The following is a 20,060-nucleotide window of genomic DNA, read 5'->3' on the forward strand; positions in this document are numbered from 1 at the left end:
ACACACACACACACACACGAAGGGGGAGGGTCCAGTTATATAGTAGCTGAACAGATTTATATGTATGTATGTATACATATACATGTACATGTACATGTACATGTATATGTATGGAAATAGTGAAAGCACGTGAGAGAGAGAGAGCGCAAGTGCAAGAGGAGAGGGCAGGCATGCATGGCAGAAGCTCCAAAGCACAGCAAAAAGCCAGTGTCCACAGAGCTAATAATCTCTGGCAAGGAGAAGCCATAATAACCAGTTTTCCCATCAGTAACAGACTTGTTGTTGTAACACAGCCGTACGTGCTGTGGTGTGTGAAAGATCATGTGTCTTAGCGGTTGACATAGGGGCAGGATGGCTTTGAAATGCCAAAGGCAGATGAAACTGGGAACTGAAGGCATTTTTCACACAGTAACAAATTTTATGACAAATGCAATATAAAAATTTACAGCCTCTATTCAAATACAAGGCACTGTTTCAAGGACATTACAAACTGTATATTCATTGATAAAATCCATTTATTTCACTTTTTTGTTTGTTTGTTTATTTGTTTGTTTAACAGCTGGGATTCAACGTATTAGAGATCTGCCTGACCCCAGTGGAAAAATACTAAGAGCAATAATTTTTAAGTGCCACTTTAGAAGAACATACATATGCTTCAGAGTCATTGTGACTGTTCCCTTAAACCACATTACTAACTTCCCTGGCTTTTCAAACCAAAAAACTAACTGTGTGATTTTTCCATTAGAAACCTACTCTACATGTAAACACATGTGTGTCTAACAAATACATTGAACGTGGGTGCTAAGCAGTACCTGCTGGTGGCTGGCACCAAGGGTGTGTGGATTATGACAAAAGCATGCATATTCTTACCGGAAGGCTGGTTACTGTCAAGCAGAGGAAAAGAAGCTGCTACTGAGGTTCGTCCCCCAATGGAAAAAACTGAAAAAAAGAAAGACTTAAAAATGTCTACTCTGTGCAAAGCTGGTGAATGTGTTTTTAGGGGAGAACACAAAGGAATGGAAGGAAGCAATTAACCAAGACGGGTCATTTCAGAACTTTTCTTTTTTGTTGTTTTTTTTTTTTTTTTTTTGTTTTTTTGTTTTTTTTGTTTTTTTTTTTTTTTTTTGTTTTTTTTTTTTTTTTTTTTTTTTTTTTGTTGTTCAGGAAGGCAAAGAAGAATGGAAATAAATTAACTATTTCAGTTAGACTTAAAAATCTTCTTTGGATATTGCTAAATATAAAACTACACATGGCAATAAAAATATCATATTCAGGTCACTGTACTACAGGTAAGCTGGCAAAAGACCACACTAATTCTTATTCCGCTTGTTTCTTGGTTCAATCTCAACATGTTCAGTGGCTCTAGTACGCCGATTCTGTTGTGGGCTTACTTCTCTGTTTTGATCATTTCTGAAAACAAGAAAAAAGAAAAGAAATGACATATTAGAAAACGATAGTTATTATTCTGTGGGAACTCCTGGTTTACTAAGCAGTGTCTTTCACATTCATGATTTTGTTAAAACCCACAACTGCCCTCTCTTCTAAAGACAGACCTGTAATTTGTACTGTCACTATAATTTATCATTCTCATTTTGTTAAGTGCGAGAACAATGGATTTACAAGGAGCAAAGGAAAAAAAGATTCCTTTCTTTGAGTCAACGACTGTAGCTTTAAAAAGCTATGTGTAGTGGTACACCTGTAATCCCAGCACTTGGGAGGCAGAGGAAGGAAAATCTGGTTTTGAGTATATCCTGGCCTACATTGTGAGTTCCAGGCCATCCTGAAGAAGGTACAGATACTATATCCAGACTTAGTCTCAAAATAACAAACAGAGCTGGGGAGACAGCTAGGTCATTAAAATCTTGAGTTCCATCCCTAGAACTCTGTGATGGTTTGAATAAGAATGGCCCCCATAGGCTCAAATAACTGAATGCTTAGTAATCAGGTAGTACTTGAAAAGGATTAAGAGGTGTGGCATTGTTGGAGGAAGTGTGTCACTGGGGGTGGGTTTTGAGGTTTCAGAAGCCCAGGCCAGGCCCAGTGTTGGCTCTCTTCCTGCAGGTCCAGAAGTAGAACTCTGAGCTACTTCTCCAGCACCATGTCTGCCTGCATGCTGCCATTGTTTCCTGACATGATAACAGAGTAAATCTCTGAAACTGTAAGTAAGCCCCAATTAAGTGCCTTCTTTTATAAGAGTAGCCATGGTCATGGTGTCTCTTCACAGTAACAGAAACCCTCACTAGTACAAACCCACATTAAAAAGCCAAGTACTTGTAAGTCCCAGTACTGGAGAGGTAGAGAGGTGGCTAGATCCCTGGGCTGGGGCTCACTTACAGCTGGCCTAACTTAGTTACTGAGCTCTAGGCCAGTGAGAAATCCGATCTCTGACAAACACACACCAAACAAAATCCAAAGAAAAAACAAATCGTCCTCCACAGATAGATGGGCCATACAAATTCCCTCACTTTGGGCAGAACATCAAATAATAAGAGAGATTATTAAAGAGACAGACAGAGGCAGAGAGAGGAGAGAGGAGGGAGGAGGAGGAGAAGGAGGGAGGAAGAACAAGATTGATGCTGTGCATGCAGCTAAACTTCACAGGAATTCTTTCATTTATTTTGATGTTGGGAATGAAAAAAATCCTAGGCTCTGATATACTAAGCACATAATTTTTTACCATTTTTTTTTTTTTTTTTTGGTTGCTGCAATTGTTTGTTTTGTTGAGACAGAGTCTTATTATATAGCTCTGGCTCACCTGCAACAATGTAGGCCAGGCTGGCATGGGTTCTTAAGTACAAGACAAATACATGAGTCCACCCACATGCACTTATAAGCCTCATTCTGCTGAGTATTCATGAGGAAGCCTGAAACAAGGCAGAAACAGGAGTGCCTAGCCATGAGGTAGGCAAAAAGTATGTCTGCCTCCCAGAATGCTTTTCTTCTGTGAAGAACAGTTCCACTTGTCCCTGGAACTCAGACAAAAATCTCTGAGTTTCTGATGGAAAAACAAGAGCTGATGATCTCACAGATTCTTTGGCCAAGGCAGCCAGAACAACCACAAAAACCCAGCCAGGCCAACTCCCCAGTCACCTGGCTCAAGCCCCACACTAACGGCCAGACAGAAATAAGTTCTTTTCTATTTTCTCAACAGCACAAGCACTGTTGAGCTCAATCTCTGGCATCCTATACAGTATGTTCAGTCTTAGGCTAAAAATGAAGGCACAAAAGAAGCAAGAAAGAGACCCCACTGATATGCACAAAGCAAATGATGCAGAGGCAGCCCAAATACTGGACCCACCAGACCACATGACCCCCAAAGTAATTATGACCAGTAATATTCATTGAGGGCTCTAATACAAAAGGCAGGGAACATCCAGAGAATTTCTACAGACATAGAAATAATGTAAACAAATCAAATGGAAACACTGAAAAAGTTCTAAAGTATCGGAGAAGAAATGCTTCTTCAAAGGACAATTAAGTATAAAGTATAAAACTGATGGATGACTCAGTAAATTTAAAAGATATGTCAGCAAAACTCATCCCAAATGGGGGCTGAAGAGATGGTTCAGTGGTTGAAAAGCGCTTGCTCCAGAACATGAAAGGTAACTCCTAACCACCTTGAACTCCAGTTCCAGGGGATTCAATGCAACCTGCAACCTGCACACACATGACACAAACACTCTCTCACACACATACATACATAAGTAAAAATAATTTTTTAAGTCCAAATTAAAATGCAAAGAAAAAAATTGTTGTGTGTGTACATGACTAGAATTCCTGAAGAAGAAATAATTGGAAAATTAATTACACAGTTGAGTTTTCTAAAAATTAATTAAAGACATCAAATAAAGACTGAAGGTAGTTAGCCCAGCTCCTATTAACAAATAACAAACAGAAAACACCTAGATACATAACTCAAAGTGCTGAAAATCTTTGGAGGCAGGCAGAGAAAAAGCAGGCTTCAACAGGCCTTGAGGTGATGACTTTAAAAGTGCCAGAAGAAAAACTGTCAATCTAGAATTCACCCGAAGCAAAAACATCCTTTAAAGATGAAAGCTAAGAAAAGATATCACAGACAAAAGCTAAGAGGACTGATGGCTAATACATTTGAGAAATAACATAAGAAACAGAAAAGGAAGCTTCTTACATCAAACAAGAACGATCGCCAGCTGCCAATCTGAATCCATGTCACATGTGTAGGAGTCAAGACACAACAAGGGGACCATGACTAGAAATGGAAACACTGATGTTGGCTCTCATATATCTGAAGGCTTGCTGTGATAAAGATGTTATGTCCCAAACCCCAGGACAAGCACTAAGTATTTAAAAACAAAGGTAAAAGTAGCAACTGGACATAAAAGGAAATTACTTCGCCAATGCCTATTAATCCAAAATAGGTTCAGACAGGAGGAGAAGGAAAGAGGAGGCAAACAGAAAATGGCCACAATGGTCTTGCAGTCATGATACTCAGGGGGTGGAGTGCTCGACTAGAACATCCAACACTGCATCAGCCAAGCACATGGGCATCAATTCCAGCACTTGGGAAGTGGAACCAGGAAGTAGGTTCAAGGTCATCCTTGGCTACAAAGCACACTGAAGGCCAGACTGGAAGACACTATATAGCAAACATTTGTCAATAATTACAGATTATGTAATAGTAACTGGCTGAACTGCTCAATTATAGGACAGACTACCTATTAAATCAATAAAAGGTTTAACACAATCATATGCTATAGGTTTATAAAAAGAAACCTAAATATGTCAAGAACTGGGAAAGGCCTAAGATAACTAAGGGCAAATTATCAGTTAGCCCAGCAGCTTCGCAAACACCAGAGAGGGCAATAACCTTCTGCATAAAGTGCAGTTTGTGTTTTACAGCATAGGCAGAGCCAGAGGGCATTTGAGACATCTGAGCTGCTCCAGACCTGGTTCTCACATCGACACCAGTACAGGCAAGCACTGTGGTGGGAAACTTCTGAATGGTCAGTATTTTGTCTTCTGTTTCTCAACAGGAAGTCTTCCAATGCTACTTAGCACACAAACACCTTAAACACATGTTCACCAAGAGAAGTCAGTGGTGGCTATTCAGAACAAATAGAAAAGCAAGACTCATAGACATGTGTCTCCGCCAATATCTACAGTTCTACACCAGTGTAGCCTTCTGGAGAACTGAGGTTCAGCAGCCACTGAGACCAAATGACAGAAATTGGCATTAGTTCATTCTATTTGTCTCAGAGTGTTTAATTAAAAGTCTAGGAACAGAATGATACAAATTTGCAATCATAAACCCAAGTACAAGTCCAGGGTCTTAGACCCAGCAAACAGAACAATGCTCTAAGCCTTCAGTGGCTACCTTAGAAAGCCACAGGGAATCTCCGCAGTGTCAATATCTTCCAGAGTTAAGACAGTATCACTCACCCAAGCTAAAGTCAAAGACAAATAATTGGATGGTTCTTATTGTAGGGACAGCAGGGAATGCATATTCACATTCTTCAAGAAAGCTCTCCCCAAGTAAGAAAAGGCAGCTTTAATATGAGAGCTCTCCATAGCTGTCTGGGGGCCTCATGATCTACCAGTAGTATTTCTTTGAATTCTTAAAAACTTATAATGATTGCCATTCGTGTGTTAGTTATGTTTCTGAGAGGAAGGACATTAACACCTGGCTCTCATACATGCAGGACCCTGAAGAGGAAGTGATGCTTACAATTGCTGGTTTCCCCCAAAATGGCATCAACACCAACTGGGGTACACAAGTTAATGACACTTCCAAGACTGTCTGGTTAGTAAACATAAAAATAATTTATTATTCAGTTCAAATAACCGAATCCACTCCTAGTTTTTTCAGACTGTCTGAACCACCAGTAAAACCCATTTCATCAGTATAGTAGGGCGAGACAACTGAGCAACAGTAAGAGTATGGTGAACCATTCCCATCTGGATATAACAACATGCTTCTGAGTGAGAAAGGGCAGTATCTGTCAACAGTTCAGAAGAAGGCCACGATGAATGTTCAAATTATTACAATGAAAGATCAAATTACATTCCTGGTCATCTGACAGGAGAGAGCAGGCAGAAAAACCTAAGGCAGTTGCAACCATCTGAGAGACTCACAGTGGCATTTTTCAGGGTGAGGAGCCTTCCATGGATTGCTCGGAAGGTCAGAGTCCACCAGTGACTCTTACTGTCTACAAGTTCCTCTGCTCAGGTGTCAATGTTAGTACCCTTACCCTCCACAATATCAGTGTGCCCTTTCCCATTAGTTCGAATGTTACCTCTGTTTAAACAATCTCCCACATTTATCCAGTCTTTTTACCCAGAAGGGTTAGAAGCAAGAGGGATAAAGATATTTTTATAAAACTCACAGGGACTCCTAATGCTCCCCCACTTTTGGCAGGATGGGTCATGGTAAAGGTTTTCAGCCAGTAGTGTACTCAACCAAATGGTTTAGATTCTTCTGATTTAGAACAAGGGCTAGCAAAATTTCTATAATGGTGTAAATACTTAGGGCTTTGACAATTCAAAGTCTGCTGCAACTACTTGACTCTGTTGTAACACAAAACAACAAAGAAGCAATGTGAACCAACGGCCAAAAGAATGTATGGCTATGTTCTTAAAAAGAAAAACTTTATTAGCAAAAATCAGACAGTGGAGCAGGCCTGGCTCATAGGTCATGCTTTGCCAACCTCAACCCAGGGCTACAGGAGTTTAATAAAAGAATAAAGTTTAACCTTGGCCAAACTCCAACCCAGAGGGTATACAAATATAGCCAATCCAGAGATGCTGCTTGGAGAAAGAAGTATCATGCCCACAAATAGATAAGAAGGGTTTGTTTGAACTCTGAGGGTTTTAAAACTTTGTATTTCATACACTTTCTGGGTACAGTAGTATTCTGTGATCAATTCTATCACCACCTTGACATTTGACTCACAGCCTCTAGAGCTGTGGAAAAACACAATTCTATGGTTTAAGTGACCTAGTGTGTGATACTAGAGTCCTGTGTGGATGCTAAGACTTTGATGCTCTTTACCAGTACAGTCCTACTCTGCAAAGATTCAAAGACCAGAAGAGCTCAGCAGAACCTACATGTCAAGCAGAAATAAGCAAAGGCAGCCTGGTCAGAGGCTCATCTCAACTTTATACCAGGCCATAGCAGCTACACTACCCAGGAACGTATTACCTCTTCCTTTGGCATCTTATACATTTATCAAAAGAAATACAACAACAACAAATGAACCCTAAGATAAACTTTGACATTTATTTTAAAAGTCTTGTATTACTGATTTAAAACATTATTGAACAGCGACTAATAAAGTATTTAAAAGACATCTTAATGCTTAATAGAACACAAAGGTGATTCCAGAAACAAATGTACACACACATATGAAACAGACATGGGGCATCTCTTCAATACCTAGTGCTGTAGCAATGGGAAAGCCTTATGCCGACAAGAACCACTGAACCACAGTTATCTCCACACCTTACGACAGTCATAAAAATGTACCTGAAATAGTTACAAACCTTAATGCAGTACTTCGAAGCCATAAAAGAAAATCTTGGTGCTTTGGGGATGAGAAAAGGTTTCCTAGGTTGGACAAAAATAATAAAACAGACATAATACATTTCATCAAAACTAAAAACTGCACTTTGAGAAACAGTACCTAGAAAATGAAAAGGTAAAAATAAACAAGACAAGAAGTTGAGACTGAGATTTAAGGTCTGTGTCTGAACGCCACTCCTGACTGAGCACTTTAGAAAAGCAGAGAAGAGCTAGTGGCTAGAGAACACGAAAGACTCACAGAGCCAGAGAATCCCCCAATTGCTTTACCACACTATTCTCTGAGGAAGACAGGAGGACACTGGTGAGTGGGGCACCATCACATACAGTTCTGCAGGCTCACTGCAGCCTTGGGCCTCTATCCACAAAGGGCATGATGAGAACAGGTCTGAGTCCATGGAAGTAGGTGGTGGTAGTGGTAGTAAAACTACTCCTTGTTGCCTGTGGTGGCTTTCCATTCCATTTTTGCTTCATGTAGTCTACGACTCTTGTGACATGTACACAGGTTCTCAATCATTTTGTCGTCTTGACAGATTGACCTTTTCAAGCATGATAAATGTCTTTGGCTCTATTACAGCTTTTACCTTCAAGTCTACCTTGTCTGACATTAACATGTTAGCCTGTTTGAGATGTCTATGGCATATCTTTTTCTATTCTTTTGTTTTCAATGTATTGGAATGTTAGAATTGTAAAATTGTTCTTTGTAGGGAAAGCAAAGGAGCACAGTACATATTTTTTCAATCTGTTCTACAGTGTCTAATTCTAATTAGGTTGTATAACCCATTCCTGTAATCACCCAGAAAGCAGTATTTGTGTGAAGCTTTTCTTTTTCTTTCTTTTTTATTGGATATTTTATTTATTTACATTTCAGATGTCATCCCCTTTCCCTATTCCTACACACACACACACACACACACACACACAAAACCTATCCCATCACCCTTCCTCCTTTTTGCTTTTATACTATTTTAATTACATACAAGTTTTAAGTTAAGTTCTAGGTTGAAGAACTAGCAATACAATAAACAAAAACAGTCAAAGAACAAGCAAGGCAATAAACAAAGTTTCGTGATCACTCCCATGATGACTATTTCTAAGGGCTTATCACAATGACCAAAAATCTGAGCCTACTTCCCTGTCCTAGCCCAAAGTCATTTTCATGTCTGAAGTCTACTTCTTTGTTCTAGCCTAATATTTAGTTAGATTTCTGCCTGAAATTACTTCTTTGTTCTAGCCTAATGTCAGATTCCTGCCAGAAGCCCACTTCCTTGTCCATGGCCAATGTCATATTCCTGGCAAACAGCCCATTTTCTTGTCCTTGTCCTGTATCAAATTCTTGCCAAGCAGCCCCAAAAGCTCTCTGCCTTTCCCCTTTTTTATTTCATAAACAAGACTGAGTCTGTCTTAGGTCATTCTGCCAAGAATGCCTTCCTTACCTGTCATGGAATATGGATTATCAAAAGCAATGCACTTTTGACTTAGGTTGGTAAGGCTTTGTGCAGAATCTTACCCATCCTTGGCTTACCAGCCTGTTAATTTAATAACTCTTTCTGGGGGTCCATTTTCAGGTTCAAGCCATGTACTTTGGCTGCCAACATGTTGATGTTGTTAAAAACAAGCTTTACCATGATGGGCAGGAATAAAAGTATTCCCAGGACAAAAGGGGCTAGCATGATCATGCTACATATGCCATTCTTGAAGCTTGACCAAAATAGAAATACTGACCTCAGTATTTTTGGGTAATTTTATCAGCAGTATCTGTCACATCAACACTCAGTAGAGCAGCATTCTTTAAATTCATAAGCTCACCATATAAAGTTAAAACATCCAGAGAGGTGTTAGAATTATGCCAAATACACTGCAAATGTCTTTAAACGTTTTCCTAATTATAATGACTATCACTGTAAAGTTTAGAACTAACATGAATCCAATGGTATTTGGCATGACACTCAAGAAGGCTCCTTACTCTTAAACTCTGAACCTCCTTCCAATAATTTGAACAGGATAAAGAGCATCAATCCATTCTTCCAAATGCCTATCTAAATCCTCTTGTATATTCAACACATTAGTAACATTTTTTGCTAAATGATTAACAAAAGTAGCTGTCTTAACTTCTTGTGTCAAAGCAATTGCAGAAGCAGTGATGCTAGCAATTACTGTAATTAAAGCTGTTATACCAGCAATAATCAAACCCATTACCTTCTTGCTTCTGCTTATAGCCTGACTCATTTCTTCCAGTATTTGCAAGCTTTTTTCAGAAGACAAAGGTTCTATGATACTCAGGGCAATAAAACAAAAGCTGGTTGACAGACCTCTGTAACAGACATGCCAGATTGCAACACACTAACACAATTAGAAGGTGCAAAATCAATGCAACTTACATTAAATACTGTAGAAGAAACAAAAGTAATTTTAACTTGACAATTAAAGGAGCTTTAACATATGTGCTAACACTTGTTTGAAATCCAGATCCTGTTCCAACTTTATCTCTTACTAACATAACATCATAGAGATCTGCAGCTAACTTCCAAATATGTCTCTGAAAATGTCTAGAACCAGCCTTCCAAATGAAGACTGTTATTTCCAATATTGGATTGATTTCTAGACCAGTCCATGATTGAGCCCAATATGGTCACGTTTAAGAAAAATCCAACAGTCATTGTAACTTCTCTTTTTAGTTCTCTGTTCCACAGGGTCTAAAAACTTGAGACAAGGCAGCTTGTCCCATCTGGGATATAGGCAAGCAAAGGTGGGTTGGGAACATATGTCCAATACAGCTTCCCAGTCACCATTGTCAGTGTACTCAGCAAGCTCATAAGGCAAAGGACACTGTCAATAGGACAAATCACCAACCAACAGATTGGGAAAAGATCTTTACCAATCTTACATCCAATAGAGGGCTAATATCCAAAATATACAAAGAACTCAAGAAATTAGACTCCAGACAATAAAATAACCCTATTAAAAAATGGGGTATAGGGATCAACAAAGAATTTTCAACTGAGGAATATCAAATGGCCAAGAGGCACCAAAAGAAATGTTCAACATCTTTAGTCATCAGAGAAATGTAAATCAAAACAACCCTGAGATACCACCTCCCACCAGTCAGAATGGCTAAGATCAAAAACTCAGGTAACAGCAGATGTTGGCGAGGATGTAGAGAAAGAAGAACACTCCTCCATTGTTGGTGGTTTGCAAGCTGATACAGCCACTCTGGAAAGCAGTCTGGAGGTTCCTCAGAAAATTGGACATAGTATTACCTATGGATCCAGCTATACCACTCCTGGGCATATACCCAAAATATGCTCCAACTTATAACAAGGACACATCCTCCATGTTCATAGCAGCCTTATTTATGATAGCCAGAAGCTGGAAAGAACCCAGATGTCCTTCAACAGAGGAATGGATACAGAAAATGGGATACATTTACACAATGGAGTACTACTCAGCTATTAAAAACAATGACTTCATGAAATTCTTAGGCAAATAGATGGATCTGGAAAGCATCATCCTGAGTGACATAACCCAATCACAAAAGAACACACATGGTATACACTCACTGATAAGTGGATATTAGCCCCAAATCTCACAATACTCAAGACATAACTCACAGACCACATGAAGTTCAAGAAAAAGAAAGACCAAAGTGTGGGTGCTTCAGTCCTTCTTAGAAGAAACAACAAAATACTCACAGAAGCAAATATGGAGACAAAGTGTGCACCAGTGACTGAAAGAGTGACCGTCCGGAGACTGCCCTACCTGGGGATCCATCCCATGTGCAATCACTGAATGCAAATACTGTTGTTGATGCCAGGAAGTGCGTGCTGACAGGAGACTGATATATCTGTCTCCTGAGAGGTTCTGCCAGAACCTGACATATACAATCAGATGCTCGCAGGTAACCACTGAATTGATCATGGGGTCCTCAATGGAGGAGTTACAGAGAAAACTGAAGGATTTTAAGGGGCTTGTAGCCCAATGGGGAGAGTGACAATACCAAACAACCAGAGCTCCCAGGGTCTAAAGAGTTAGATTGGGAACCCACATGGAGGGACCCATGGCTCCAGCTGTATTTGTAGAGGAGGATAACTTTGTCGGGCATCAGTGGGAGAGGAGGGCCTTGGTCCTGTGAAGGCTGGAAGATCCCAGTGTGAGGGAATCCGAGGGCGGTGAGGAGGGAGTGGGTGGATGGGTGGGAGCACACCCTCATGGAAGTAGGAGGAGGTGGGATGGGATAAGAGGTTTCTGGAGGGGGAATGGGGAAAGGGGGATAACATCTGAAATGTAAAGTATCCAATAATAATAAAAAAAAAACCAGATAAAGTGTGGATCTTTCTTTGTTGTTACTTCTCTATTCCATCATCTCTGTCTTCTTTGGTATTATCCAGATATCTTCTATTTTGGCATTTTAATCTACTTCAAATTTGTTCTACTTATCTTAGAATATCACCACCACCTATAAGACAGGGACTCATGCAGCTGCTGCTGCCACCACCACCACCATTATCAACATCATTTATAAGACAGAGTCATGTAGCTCAGGCTGGCGTCAAACTTGCTATGCAGCTGAGGATGACTTTGAATTTCTGATCTTCCTGATTAGTATAAAAGTATTGCTAATGAGGCAAGGAAAGTGAATGCTGAAAATGAGCTCTGGATTTAGTAGTCTGGAGGCCTTCAGAAGGCGGGAATGAAGATAAAGAAACAAACAGCAAGTTGACATCACCAAAGGAGAATTACCTGTGGCTACAAAGGCTCCCACTGTACACTGAGAACAAAATGAGAAAGACCCAGTTGAGAGGGAATGGCTCCAGACAGGGGAGAATGAAGCAGAAGGAGATACCTCAGACATGGGGAAGGATACTTATTTGCTCAGAGACTTTGCTTAACAGTATCATTGTCCAAAGAAATAATGTGGACACAGAGCTGACATCATCCAAGTAACTGGTTGTTATGTAAGAACTCCAGTTCCTTAGTGAGAACATACAAACAAGAAGCACAGCAGAGACTCTGCCTTCCACCGGGATTGTTACTCTCTTACAGCAGAAAGCACAAAAGCTTGTGTAAAAATCAGCTCTACAGAATTCTCATTTCTTAGGCCGAAGTACACACTTGTTGATCGTGGAAACTCACTTGTGAGCTGCTTCCCAGGCTTCCTCTTCTTCCAGAAGATCTCTTATGATGTCCGAACTGGAACTAAAAGGACAAGTGTCAGCAATGCCACACCTTTTGAGGTCTATCCTAATCCAAACATGAGCACTGGGCAATGGGGGCTGGGAGGTGGGCAGAGTGGCATAGGAGACAGGGAACAGTGGGCATCTTCACCACCCACATTGTGAGGATGGCTGTATAGCCACATTCCTATGTGCGATCTCATCAAATTGGTGCCTTGGACAGTTACAATTCATTATATGCCAAATACATTTCAAAACAGCTGTAAAAGCTGTCATGAATTAGCAATCATGAAAACTATGAAGAAAGCTTAAATAAGTCCCTCAACACAAAACCTGAGTCTAGACAGAGCAGAAACATGAAGCTCTTTAATCTCCTATGAAAATCAAAGATCAAATCATATTTTATCAGTTCCCAGCACTATCAAAAAGGAAAAGAGAAAAAAAAGAATGTGTTTTAAAAACTAAATTCTAGTGATGAGATTCCTAAGAGATAACTCTCTAAGTGGCTTTTAGTCTCTTGGTAACCAACATAAAGTAAAGCACAATGCAAGTGAGCCAGGCTAATAATGGAAATGTGTTATAAAAATGTGGCCTAGCTTAAAATGCCACCCTCTCCAGTGGTGCATGGAAAACAAGGCTGTCGGGGAGGCAGGAATTATTTCTTTAAAAGAAAAAATGTTTGAAGCCTTTAGCATCTTGTTCCCATCTAATTAATAAAAGTTACTTTAGAAAACCCATGTGTCTACCAGTATCAAACACACTTCTTTAGAAACTCTACACTGAATGTCATGGGAACCAAATGGGACTCGAAAACAAAAGTCACTTAGCAGAATGAGGAAGGCTAAGGTGAGAAACAACAAGGTTAAAAATAACAAATGCTAATAATTCTCTAGTGATACACTAATAAATAACAAAAGCTTTAAATTATGAAGGCTTAAAGTGTCAATGAGGGGCTGGAGAGATGGCTCAGTGGTTAAGAACACTGGCTGCTCTTCCAGAGGTCCTGAGTTCAATTCCCAGCAAGCACATGGTGGCTCACAACCATCTGTAATGGGATCTGATGTCCCCTTCAGGTATGTCTGAAGACAGCGACAGTGTACTCACATATATTGAATGAATGAATGAATGAATGAATGAATGAATAGATAAATAAATAAATAAATAAATAAATAAGTCTTAGAAAAAGAAAGTGCCAACGAAGCACTTTTGACCATTTCTGACAAGCCACACTGAAGCAGTATTTGCCTCTGATGCTTAGACCAAAGAGGCCCAGAGATCATCAAACACAGCTCCGCACCATCCTTCATCTCAGGTGTTGCTTCAAGTCCTCTGCATTCTCAAGAGCCTCATGCAAGGTCTAGGGTGTTCAGTCACACTGCATGTGTGCCCCCGAGCTTCTAGTACCTTTCGAGAGCATATGAGAACAAGCTCACTGGTAATAACAACTTCAGGTATTTGTGGCTTGAAAAATATCCATAATGATAAGGAATAGATGTGACTTCAGCAATACTTTAGTTGTGTTTATTGTCACAGCATTACACACAATTTTTAAAATGATAGCACATACATATATAGAATATTGCCTTGTCTGTAGTCAATTCTGTCTTATCTACATATGAACTACAATTATTCCTTTAGGTCCCTGTGTTGAGAACCCGTGATGCAGCCTGCCATAGTACTCAAATATCTACTATTTTTCCCCTGCACTGAGAAATGCCCCCCCTTCAAAAGCTAGGTGCCCTCTACAATGAACACTTCAGCAGTAAATTTCACCCAACACTGGAAAGCTTTCCTATTAAACAACTACTGAAATGGAGCTTTTATTAGAAAAGGAAGCAGAGCAGAAAGCCCTCCAGGTCACCTAGCTGATTTCACTAACGTCATTACTCTGGGAGACAGACCCACACGGCTCCTTGCTGGCTCACGCCCACTGTCACTGACTGCCATTTTCACAGACTCAGTTTTAAACCCTTCTAGCACAAAATCTCAACTCTGGCTCCTCCTTATTATGCAGTAACTGTTCTAACAGCAGGAAACCTGCAGCCAGTTAACTTTTTCAAGTCCTTCTCAGCTCTTCCTGGACAAAGTCTATGGCAGTATTTCTGGGAGTTTGGGAGATTACTTGACTATGTTTCTGGCTTGTGTCACATGGTTTAAGGAAAGAGTAAAGTCTGCTTCTTGTCCAATAACTCTTCCATCAAAAAAGGTGAAGAAGAAGAAGAGGAGGAAGGGGGAGGAGGAATAAGAAAGGTTACAAAGCATCTGTGGTTCCAGGTAAGTAAGCAGAATGGTCAGGCTGATAGTCTGTGATTGGTTTCCCTAGGTGATTTCAGAACAACCAGCAGAGTCACTGGTCTGTTAGAGGAAATATAATATATGCAGGGCACATTATACACTTGAAAGGCTTCTGCAGTGATGCCTCAGTGGAAACAGATGGCAGATTCACAAAGCACACCTAGTTGTTTCCCCCTGCCTTCAATACTAACGTTGAGTCACGATGACACCTCCCATTACTTTCTTTCCACTACATTTTAGACACTCATGATAACGATGCCAAAATCAAAACCTGACTGATACAAAGCCTACAGAGTGTCAAGTTCACCAGCTAGGAAATTTTGGGGTCGATGCTACATCTACTACTTCAACTTTTGTCATCGCTGACTACTAAGAGTTGACAGGAACACAAGGCAATACAGAGAAAATTGTACAAACTTGTCTAAAGGAATGCACTCACCATATCCTTCACAAAAGCAGGGGGTCAGAATTAAGCACACGGTTTATAGTTAGGATTTTACAAAGGAACTACTGTACATGAATCACTCAAAGATTTCTTTCCTGTACACAGAAGCAATTCATATTTTTGAACTCTTAGTCATTTTAATATGCCTTGAAGATAAAATATTCTCCTAAAATATCATTAAAATATTTTTAAAAATTCTTCAGGAGAAATTTAATCACTAAATCTGATAAGCCTGAGGTCAGACCATGTACAATCCTACATAAGCGTAACTTTTACATCTAAAGTAAAGACCTTTTGCATAAACTTCATCATCTCTCCTAGCTAGGTTTGGAACAACTGGAAGAGTGTAATTTGGGAAACTGGATAAACAAGAGGTCTTGCGCATGAAAGTTACAGTATAACTATGAAAGAGTATTCAGACTGTGCCCTCTGATGTCATCATCTGTCCAGCTACCATGCACATTATATAGATCACATGTGAGAAAGCCTCATCAAAAATTATATGAATTTTAAATTCTAAATTCCCAAGCTGGGTTCTGGAAGATTCTAGTAGGCTTAATTTTTTGTACCATTTAGACCTTAATTTCAGCTCAAACTTGAGAAAAATAAGCTAATGCATTTGTATGTACCTTGGAATAGCTGAGAATTTCAGTACTGCTCTCTGAACATTACTTTTAAAGAAAGAGCTATTTGCATATTCCCTCTATAGCATACAATTTCATATAACAGTAGATTTGCTACCACACTTGAAAAGATGTCAAATATTCCTGCAAAGCTATGATGTAAACTTATCTGGGGGGGGGGGGAACACATGCACAGATTTACTGTCAGTATTGCTAAGATGGGACTCCTGTTCCTGTCACTGAATGTGCAACCTTAGGCAAGTTCTGAAACCATTCTAAACCTCAAAGCCTGTATCTATAGAGTCAGGATACATATTTTGGAGAGATATTTTAAAGATGATCAATACAGCACACTAGATGTTAAGGACAGAGGTTGGCACGTAGTGAGTGTTCAGTCAATGTTGCCTCCATTTTCATAAAGCGGGTTTGAGCCTGGATTTTCCAAAACACTGTCACAGCACTGTTTCAATTTGCCCCAGGAAACTTGATCACTAGATGCACCACTTTAATCTATGATTCCCACTGTTTCTATGACACCAGGTGCAAAAATCATCAGTGCCTAATTACCTAGCGTGGCCAGTACGAAGGGGACCAGCAGAAAACACACAAGCATCTGCTACCAAAAAAAAAAAAAAAAAAAAAAAAAAAAATCCTGTGGATTAAAGATTACTTAAAAGTGGAATTTTCTATTATCTAATAATTACCTGCTTCCAAGTGCATTCACTGTGGCAATAATTTGAATGTGGTTAAAGATATGCAACGTTAAAAAGAAAACAACCTCCTTTACTACAAATCAAGTACTCAGTGAAAGAGTACAGAACCTGCCAGACAATGATCTTTCAGCAATCACTGCCCACTAGCATGCATCCTTCCTCAAAGCATGATTTCTAGTAATCTGTTCTTTAGGGTGAGCCAATAGTCTACATGCAAAATACTCTAGCAGTGGTAGTATTAATATTAATAACTATTAGTAGTAGCATAATAAAATAGTCAACACATAGTGTTTTGGGGTTTTGTTTTGTTTTTTTACAAAAGTCACTCAGTGATGATAAAGTCACCATTTTTCTGCGTAACTACTATTAGCAACCACTGCAATAATGACCTTATTTACTAGCTCTGATTCAGACCCGTTCTAGGTTTCTTACCATTTGCAAAGTGAACAGAGGCTCAGAAAGCCCCCCACTCAAAAGGACAGGAACACTAAGCTCATTTCCTTCCCCCAACCACGCTGCTTCAGCCAGAGGAGGTACTAGTCACACCTCCCTACACTTCCACCAGTGAGATTTTACCAGACAACCAATTGCAAACTTCATAGATAAAGAACAGCTAAAAAGAGCTTAGTGGGCTCCAGATCTAGAAAACTAAGATGATAAGGCCTCAGATGACAGGTAATAAAAAGAAAGTATTTATCCAGTCTTATAAAACAACAGCAATGAAGTTCATATTTAGCTTAAAAAAGTAGTCCCAACACACGAATGTTTGGCTTTCCATTGCTGTGAAGAGACACTGTGACCAAGACAGCTCTTAAAAGAAAACATTTAATTGAGGCTAGCTTACAATTAGAGAGACATGGCAGCTTGCAGTCGGACACAGTGCTGGAAGAGCCAAGAGTTGTACAACTTCATCTGCAGACAGCAGAAGGCTGTGTTTCATACCGGGAGGAGCTTGAGCATTTATGAGACCTCAAAGCCCCACCTCCACAGTGGCAAACAGTCCATACCTCCTAATAGTGCCATTCCCTATGGCCTAGCATCCAAACACATGAATCTATGGGGGCCATTCTTATTCAGACCACCATAATAACCAACTAACCTAGGGAGGCTGGCCAAGCAAAATCAAATTTTATTCCAGCAATGGGTGAGAGAAATTCAACTGCCTTCTACATGCTAGCATCTTTCTAGGTGCACAGAGCTAACGGCTAAGCTAACTCCTACAATGAAACAAAGACAATTGACTGCCAGGTATACAGATATCATAGAAGCAAGTAAAATTCACAGACTTGATGTAACTGCATCTTAGACAAAGATTTTTCCCCAAAACACAGTCTAGGCAGGTAGCACCTAGTGTAAGCACTTTAAAATTATAAATAGAGAATCATTCCATATTTATGTTTTTTACTTCCTTTCCTTCCTTTTCTTTTTTCTTTTTTCCTTCTTCTTTGAGACAGGGTGTCTCTGTGTAGCACTAGATGTCCTGGAACCTATCTGTAGACCAGGCTGGCCTTGAAATCTCAACATTCCACAAGCCTCTACCTCTCCAGTACAGAAATAAAAGCGTGTACTACCACCTCCCACCTTCTGTTTTATTTTCTAAAAAATTTCAAACAACAAATTCACTATCTGAATAAACAAACCATTTAGCTTTCAGGAGTATTCTAAAGTTCATACATAGTGCATGCTCAAAGCTGATATAATGACACATCAAACAGTAAAGTATGTTATTTAAAAACTGTGGCAGTATTAAATTCATGAAATGTCATATTAGCATATTAGTAACTAGCTGCTGAATGGAATGACAAACTTTCCAAATGTAAAAAGAAGTTATAAAAATGCAATGCCAATATTAATTTACAAAATCCAGAGATTATAAAGTCTAATCAATACATCTGTATTACCTCATTGCCAACACCACCAACCTTTATTAGTCAACATATAGCACCTAAGATATAATGACTTCAAATTTTTATTTCAAAAGGTTAGGTTGTCTATATTTTTTGTTTAAAATAGGTTTAAAAATATTTACATGGTTCAAAATAAAAATATCAAAAGATACATATTGAGGGCTAAAGATATAACTAAATTGGTAGAATGCTTGCTTAGAACACCCAAAGCCCAGGGTTTGTCCACCAGCACAGCAGAAAGTGGGCATGTTGGCACAAACCTATAACTGTAGTGCATAGGAGTTCAAGGTCATACTCAGCTACACAGTAAGTTCAAATCCTACCTGGGTTACATGAGATATTGCCCCCCCCCCAAACACACACTTGCACATGTACACACACACACGCACACACACACAGTCTGGAATCCTTGCTCCCATTTACCCTGGTCCCCTTATCTCCAACATGTAACAACTTTAATTAGCTTTTATTTTTAAATTTATTTATTCTTCAACAGTGTATTTCTCATTTTTTTAGTTTGTTTTGTACAAAATCAAGTAAAAGCACTCAGTATCTCTCCCCTTTTAGAATAAAAGCAGTAAGTGACATTTGCTACTGCAAATGTTTAGTGTTTTAGATAATTTATGTATCCTAGAAATCTCTTTAACACTTGGAGATATTCCATTAACAAGCACAAGGTACTTCAGTAGGTGGATGCACTAGTTAATCAGCTAGCCTCCAAGAATGAAAACCAGAGAGCTCCCCAGTGTTCTGTTCTTTTAGATTTACATTATATGTATTTGTATCTGGGAGGAGGGCTGTGTGTGAGTTCAAGTGCCCACAGAAGTCATAGGCCTTACCCGCCCAACTCTGCTGTGCTGAGATTAAAGGTACATGCCACCAAGCCAAGCTGTGTTCTGGTTCTTAAGAATGATGCAATGGAGGCGGCCCGGGCTCCGCGGGGCGACCAAGCGGCAGACCTTCTACACTGGTGAATCAAGAGTGAAAAGTCTGAAGAGATGCGAGCAGGAAAACGAAATTAAACTAGGCTTGAGGAGCGATGCAACAGGCATGATGGAAGTCGAGTCCTCTACTCGGACTTCACCTCCTGTGACTGGAGCGCCGTCGAAATGCAGTCCCTGACTCCAGGGTGACTCGGAGGCCGTGAGTGTTCAGAAGCTCGCTGGAGACATGGGCGAGCTCGCACTTGGGACAGAAGGACAGGCAGAGGGAAGTACCCCAGACAAGGAAGCCAGCAGCCAGCAGTGACACAAACACCTCATCCTGAGTCTGCCTGTGTCCTACAGGCTAGAAGAGACCTGCTGTACCTCCTGGACTGGAGCCCTGGCCAGTCAGGCCGACTGAGAGG

At 39.9% G+C, this 20,060-nt stretch overlaps 1 protein-coding gene across 9 annotated transcripts in view; it reads right to left on the reverse strand.

Annotated features, from left to right (window-relative positions):
• Nucleotides 1-497: 497 nt before the first annotated feature.
• Rad18 (RAD18 E3 ubiquitin protein ligase) overlaps nucleotides 498-20,060 on the reverse strand; it is a 76,719-nt gene continuing 57,156 nt past the window's right edge. For 4 of the 9 annotated variants that reach the window (XM_076940218.1, XM_076940213.1, XM_034511200.2 and 1 more), the window contains 2 exons: nucleotides 12,689-12,751; nucleotides 498-1,410 (listed from right to left, as the gene is read on the reverse strand). In XM_076940218.1, the coding sequence (XP_076796333.1) occupies nucleotides 12,732-12,751 (20 nt within the window). In that variant the 3' untranslated portion in view covers nucleotides 498-1,410; nucleotides 12,689-12,731. Of the gene's footprint in view, nucleotides 1,411-7,518; nucleotides 7,583-12,688; nucleotides 12,752-20,060 lie in introns of all 9 variants that reach the window. The other 5 variants (XM_076940217.1, XM_076940216.1, XM_034511202.2 and 2 more) reach the window with 3 other exon arrangements.

This window comes from Arvicanthis niloticus, chromosome 9 (assembly GCF_011762505.2).
Source record: "Arvicanthis niloticus isolate mArvNil1 chromosome 9, mArvNil1.pat.X, whole genome shotgun sequence".
NCBI lineage: Eukaryota > Metazoa > Chordata > Mammalia > Rodentia > Muridae > Arvicanthis > Arvicanthis niloticus.